Source organism: Procambarus clarkii, chromosome 47, assembly GCF_040958095.1.
Source record: "Procambarus clarkii isolate CNS0578487 chromosome 47, FALCON_Pclarkii_2.0, whole genome shotgun sequence".
NCBI classification, from domain to species: Eukaryota; Metazoa; Arthropoda; class Malacostraca; order Decapoda; family Cambaridae; genus Procambarus; species Procambarus clarkii.
This window is the reverse complement of record NC_091196.1, coordinates 14,000,087-14,006,852: the sequence shown is the minus strand read 5'-3', so window position 1 is coordinate 14,006,852 and position 6,766 is coordinate 14,000,087. Positions and strand designations below refer to the sequence as shown.

The 6,766-nt window shown below is 43.3% G+C and overlaps 1 protein-coding gene across 1 annotated transcript; it reads left to right on the top strand.

Annotated features, from left to right (window-relative positions):
* Positions 1-4,352: 4,352 nt before the first annotated feature.
* On the top strand, positions 4,353-5,273 carry LOC138350822 (uncharacterized). Its single transcript, XM_069302259.1, has one exon. The coding sequence runs from the start codon at positions 4,353-4,355 to the stop codon at positions 5,271-5,273; it is 921 nt and encodes a 306-aa protein (XP_069158360.1).
* The last annotated feature ends 1,493 nt before the right edge of the window (positions 5,274-6,766 follow it).

Below are 6,766 nucleotides of genomic sequence, written 5' to 3'. Positions count from 1 at the left end.
GCTCTCTCCACCAGCAGACGAGAGGTGGTGTTCTCTCCACCAGCAGACGAGAGGTGGTGCTCTCTCCACCAGCAGACGAGAGGTGGTGTTCTCTCCACCAGCAGACGAGAGGTGGTGCTCTCTCCACCCGCAGACAAGAGGTGGTGCTCTCTCTACCAGCAGAGAAGAGGTGGTGCTCTCTCCAGCAGCAGACAAGAGGTGGTGCTCTCTCCAGCAGCAGACAAGAGGTGGTGCTCTCTCCACCAGCAGACAAGAGGTGGTGCTCTCTCCACCAGCAGACAAGAGGTGGTGCTCTCTCCACCCGCAGACAACAGGTGGTGTTCTCTCCACCTGCAGACAACAGGTGGTGTTCTCTCCACCAGCAGACAACAGGTGGTGTTCTCTCCAACAGCAGACAAGAGGTGGTGCTCTCTCCACCCGCAGACAACAGGTGGTGTTCTCTCCACCAGCAGACAACAGGTGGTGTTCTCTCCACCCGCAGACAACAGGTGGTGTTCTCTCCACCCGCAGACAACAGGTGGTGTTCTCTCCACCAGCAGACAACAGGTGGTGTTCTCTCCACCAGCAAACAACAGGTTGTGCTCTCTCCGCCAGCAGAGAAGAGGTGGTGTTCTCTCCACCCGCAGACAACAGGTGGTGTTCTCTCCACCAGCAGACAACAGGTGGTGCTCTCTCCACCAGCAGACGAGAGGTGGTGTTCTCTCCACCTGCAGACAACAGGTGGTGTTCTCTCCGCCAGCAGAGAAGAGGTGGTGTTCTCTCCGCCAGCAGAGAAGAGGTGGTGTTCTCTCCACCAGCAGACAACAGGTGGTGTTCTCTCCACCTGCAGACAACAGGTGGTGTTCTCTCCACCCGCAGACAAGAGGTGGTGCTCTCTCCACCAGCAGACAAGAGGTGGTGTTCTCTCCACCCGCAGACAACAGGTGGTGTTCTCTCCACCAGCAGACAACAGGTGGTGCTCTCTCCACCAGCAGACAACAGGTGGTGTTCTCTCCACCTGCAGACAACAGGTGGTGTTCTCTCCACCCGCAGACAAGAGGTGGTGCTCTCTCCACCAGCAGACAACAGGTGGTGCTCTCTCCACCAGCAGACAACAGGTGGTGTTCTCTCCACCTGCAGACAACAGGTGCTGTTCTCTCCACCCGCAGACAAGAGGTGGTGCTCTCTCCACCAGCAGACAACAGGTGGTGCTCTCTCCACCAGCAGACAACAGGTGGTGCTCTCTCCACCAGCAGACAACAGGTGGTGTTCTCTCCACCTGCAGACAACAGGTGGTATTCTCTCCACGTGCAGACAACAGGTGGTGCTCTCTCCACCTGCAGACAACAGGTGGTGCTCTCTCCACCTGCAGACAACAGGTGGTGCTCTCTCCACCAGCAGACAACAGGTGGTGCTCTCTCCACCAGCAGACAACAGAACACATCAGAGACAAGTATTGACGGAGGTGGATCCTCTGGTGGGACATAAAGGGTCTATACGTCTAAGCAATGAGGGGGTGGAGGGGGGTGGAGGGGGGGGGAGGGGTCGTGAATGGCGTCCCTGGGACCAAGAGGGGACACCGAACCAATTTATTCCGAAGGCGCCACTAAATCCAGCCTGTCCTGCCCCTATTCCCTTACTAATGAATGGTGTAGCTTCCCCTAGAGCAATAGCTTCAGGGAAGACTGAGGGAGGGGAAACTTTCCCCTTCAATTGCCCCTTCCCTTCCCCTTTTCACACGTCCCTGGTCGTGTGCTCCTAAGGTTTCCCAACGTCAAGAAACTGTCGTACTAAAGTTCCCCTCATCCTAACCTACCAGAGGACCCAAAACAGAAAACGAGACAGTATGTCAATTTCGAGAGTCGCTACCAATTTTCTAGTACGATGATTTTTAGCCTTAGGTAGAGTATACGTCAAAATGCGACGTTGTGTTAGGAGGAGAGGCTGCGGGAGACCTGCCCTGAACAACTAATTGTAAGAAATGTCTTAAATAAAGATGAACGCTAAATAAATAACTTACTAGATATTTCATATTCAAAAAAAACTATTTAAAGGCATTCCTAAATTACTATATATTTGGAGTATAAATGGTGCATTTAGGAATCTTGATATATAATTACTCTTAACCTTGGAGAGGTATTAGTGTGTTATCTTGGTTATCTTGATGTGATGTGGGGGCTTAGTGTCCCCGCGGCCCGATCCTCGATCAGGTCTCCTTTTAGTTACGCACCCCCAGGAAGCAGCTGCTGTCCAACTCTTCAGTACCTATTTACTGCTAGGTGATCAGTGGGATCAGGTGAAATAACTTCTGTACAATTGTTTCTGCCTCCACCGGGAATCGAACCCGGAACCATATTACCACGAACCCCGAGCGCGGTCCACTCAGCTATCGGGCCCCTTAACTAAATCTCCTAGAAATGTTGCAATTCATTCAGTTTATGCAGAACAAATTTAGAGTATATATTATATGCATGATATGTGTCAAAACATGTAGAGTTAAGTCTCTGTTCCAAACCTAATGTAGGGAGATGTTACAATGAACTGGGCATGAAGACGGACATAAACAAATCCACAAGAGCATTGATAAGGCTTCGAACCTACGCACGGGATGTTCACCCTCATCACGGCCCTTGTGGATTTGTTCATTTGATATATCACACTATTGTGATTTCTGTGTACATCCATTACCTCTGCGGTGTGTTGAGCGGGAGGCACCCTCCTAGAGGTCTATGGCACTCTAAAGTGGCACTCTGGAGGCGTGGCACTCATTGAGATGCTATTATATCTGGCTGAGATGCTGGAGAGATAAGTGACAATATTAAATATCTGCTTTAATGGCTATTTCTTTTGGAAATATAATGATTTAAAATTTTCAACACTGAATAAACGATCATTAATACAAAAGGAAGGAAAGGTAATACTGTATTCCCTTTCGTCATCTTTTCATCTAAGATGAATACTAAGGAACGGAGGACTAATTTTCTGAAAATTATTGAAAGTAAATTAATTAATGAAATATAAGTGAAATTACATGTAATAAACACACTGAATATCCTAATGTATATGTAGTTGATTACATGAGTTACATATGAGTTACATGAGTTACAATAGTTACATGACTATTTATGATAGAGCTGTATGATGTAAAATGTATGGGAGAAATTAAATCTGTAAAATTAACATCGGAGAGTTATTTGTTAAAATTCTTTCTCAAGTCAAGAAGTACATAAGATAGATGGAGATGATTCGTACAAGAATCACTGAACTCACCCTCCCTGACATACTCAAAAACATACGTCAACAATACCGTATGTCAACAAGACAGACTGGTACAAAAATATACTGATCGATACCTGCAAGAGAAAATGTCTCATTGTCTTGTCCAAAGTTGGAGGCCAGACGCATGAGCCTAGCTTTACCCAAATTGGCAGATGAGATAGTCTGAGGTATGGGATAAACATAGGCTGGTCGTGGTCGCAGGAATTTAAAAGAGAACAGCGTGTCAGGGTCACATGCAGAGCGCCACGACGATTTTTGGCACTGCCCGCCTGCTACACAGCTAAATATTTTCGAAACAAACTTTTCAAAACAACTATTTTTATAATAGTATTATACAACATTTTTCATCAACGTCGGAAAAAATTAATAGAAATTTCCTGCAGACTATAATTTGGCCGTACTCGCATAAAATAGACTATCCTGTCACAGCTTTAAATATTTCTAAATCCACTCTCCATTATCTCAGTAAATGGGTAACTATTCATTTTGTAATATTTCACGCCACTTACCTCCTCTCACTGGGGACCACTCACACACTAGACAATTATATATATATATATATATATATATATATATATATATATATATATATATATATATATATATATATATATATATATATATATATATATATATATATATATATATATATATATATGCAACAATGATCACAAAAACACTGATCCAAGTATGCAGAATAACCACATATGAAAAATAGAAAATGCTTAACGCGTTTTCGGCTAATTCGCCTTCATCAGAGCAAAGTAGAATTCTACTTTTGATTCTACTTTGCTCTGATGAAGGCGAATTAGCCGAAAACGCGTTAAGCATTTTCTATTTTTCATATGTGGTTATTCTGCATATATATATATATATATATATATATATATATTTGTAAGAGAAAGAGACACATGACAGATTGTGTCTGTCTGTCTCTCATTATATATATGATCCTTTCCCTGACGGTTTTATTCTCAGCTAATTTACATTAGTCAAGTCAGTTGAATTCCTACAATACCGTAGTGAACAAACAATGCATTGGATTCTTGACCTCTCCTTTTGCTATATTTATGTTCTATTATTCTCTCTTTAAGATGTTTACTTGTTGGGCGAACATAAAACTTATTAGAATCCTTGCATATACACACCCAACCATTTACCTGGGGAACTACCTGGGGAACTACCTGGGGAACTACCTGGGGAACAACCTGGGGGAACTACCTGGGGAACTACCTGGGGAACTACCTGGGAAACTATCTGGGGAACTACCTGGGGAACTACCTGGGGAACTATCTGGGGAACTACCTGGGGAACTACCTGGGGAACTACCTGGGGAACTACCTGGGGAACTACCTGGGGAACAACCTGGGGGAACTATCTGGGGAACTACCTGGGGAACTATCTGGGAACTACCTGGGGAACTACCTGGGGAACTACCTGGGGAACTACCTGGGGAACTACCTGGGGAACTACCTGGGGAACTATCTGGGGAACTACCTCGGGAACTATCTGGGGAACTACCTGGGGAACTATCTGGGGAACTACCTGGGGAACTACCTGGGGAACTACCTGGGGAACTACCTGGGGAACTACCTGGGGAACAACCTGGGGGAACTACCTGGGGAACAACCTGGGGGAACTATCTGGGGAACTACCTGGGGAACTACCTGGGGGAACTACCTGGGGAACTACCTGGGGAACTACCTGGGGAACAACCTGGGGGAACTACCTGGGGAACTATCTGGGGAACTACCTGGGGAACTACCTGGGGAACTACCTGGGGAACTACCTGGGGAACTATCTGGGGAACTATCTGGGGAACTACCTGGGGAACAACCTGGGGGAACTACCTGGGGAACTATCTGGGGAACTACCTGGGGAACTACCTGGGGAACTACCTGGGGAACTACCTGGGGAACTATCTGGGGAACTATCTGGGGAACTACCTGGGGAACTACCTGGGGAACTACCTGGGGAACTACCTGGGGAATTTTGAATCAGATTTTTTATGGTAACAAGATTCCTGAATGCTACAGTGATATAACATTTTTCTAGCAGTTTAGGAATTTCATTTAAATTATAATGAAATACTAGAATTATTTTTTTTTCAAACTAAAAAATGTGTTATGGGCAATTTGGCCAGCTTTATCAATAAAAGACTTACAGTAATTTAAATTGAAACCTGGACTAAATATGTCACTAATTTCTTGACCAAATCGTACACTAGAAATTGAAGAGCCGACGACGTTTCGGTCCGTCCTGGACCAATATCAAGTAGATTGTGATGAGATGAGATTGATTGATTGATGAAGATTAAGCCACCCAAAAGGTGTCACGGGCATGAATAGCCCTTTTGAGCCATTCCCAGTATCAACAGCTAATACTGGAGATCTGTGGAGGTGCGACTGCACCCTGCGTGACTGGAGATGTCTCCCGTGCGAATGAGACGAGGGAGGCAAAGGCATTAAGTAGGCAAAAGAGAGGTGAGGAGATGGAAATATTAGAGGAATATCATAGCAAGGCAAAAGGTATGGAAAATAAAGGGGGTGTAATAATAGGAATAAGAAAGTGGTCGTAAGAGAAAACAAGAGAAAAATAAAGATAAAAGGAAGGGTAGGCTTATGTTAGGTCACGTTTGTTTGTAAGTTTAGAACCTTATAGAACATATCACTAATTTGAACTAATAAGAACAAAAACACTAATAAGAACATGTTATCTATTAACTCTGAACTAATAAGAACAAAAACACTAATAAGAACATGTTATCTATTAACTCTGAACTAATAAGAACAAAAACACTAATAAGAACATGTTATCTATTAACTCTGAACTAATAAGAACAAAAACACTAATAAGAACATGTTATCTATTAACTCAGAACTACGTATCCTAAGAGCCCCTTTAATATTTTTGTCATTATTTGTAGTTTGATATCTACTCTGATATCCATACATCGAGGTTGCATATTACTGCACATTGTTTCCTTGGAATTTTTGTTATGAAAAAATTTCATTAACTATGTCTCTTCTCAAGATTTGAATTGCAATGTATACTCTTTGTGCAATATTTTACCGCAATAGCTATGTTGATCTGAAAATTAAATCCTGGAGTCACCCTGTAATCTTTAATTCATATCAGTTTGTTATTTAAGCTGCTGGAAACATATCTTAAATGCAATAAGTGCAAATTTTTATCTGAATTTATACTGTAAACTGTATACAGTTTATTATTCAAAATGCATCGAACAACAGTGTATAACCATTTGGTTACGTGATTAATGTTATATTTTAATTAATTTTCCTAAACAAACTGCTTTCAACAACAGACAAACTTTATGCATATTTATCCACTTTGTTATTTAGCGACTGATATAGTGTCCAAATATTAGTGTTTTGTTGTGTTGATTTAGGGGCGACGACGATCGTAGGATCGGATGCGCCCAATTGTGTTTTGATTATGAGGGAACGAAGCAGAACGTGGGCGTGTGTTGTTCACATCAGCTGGTGGT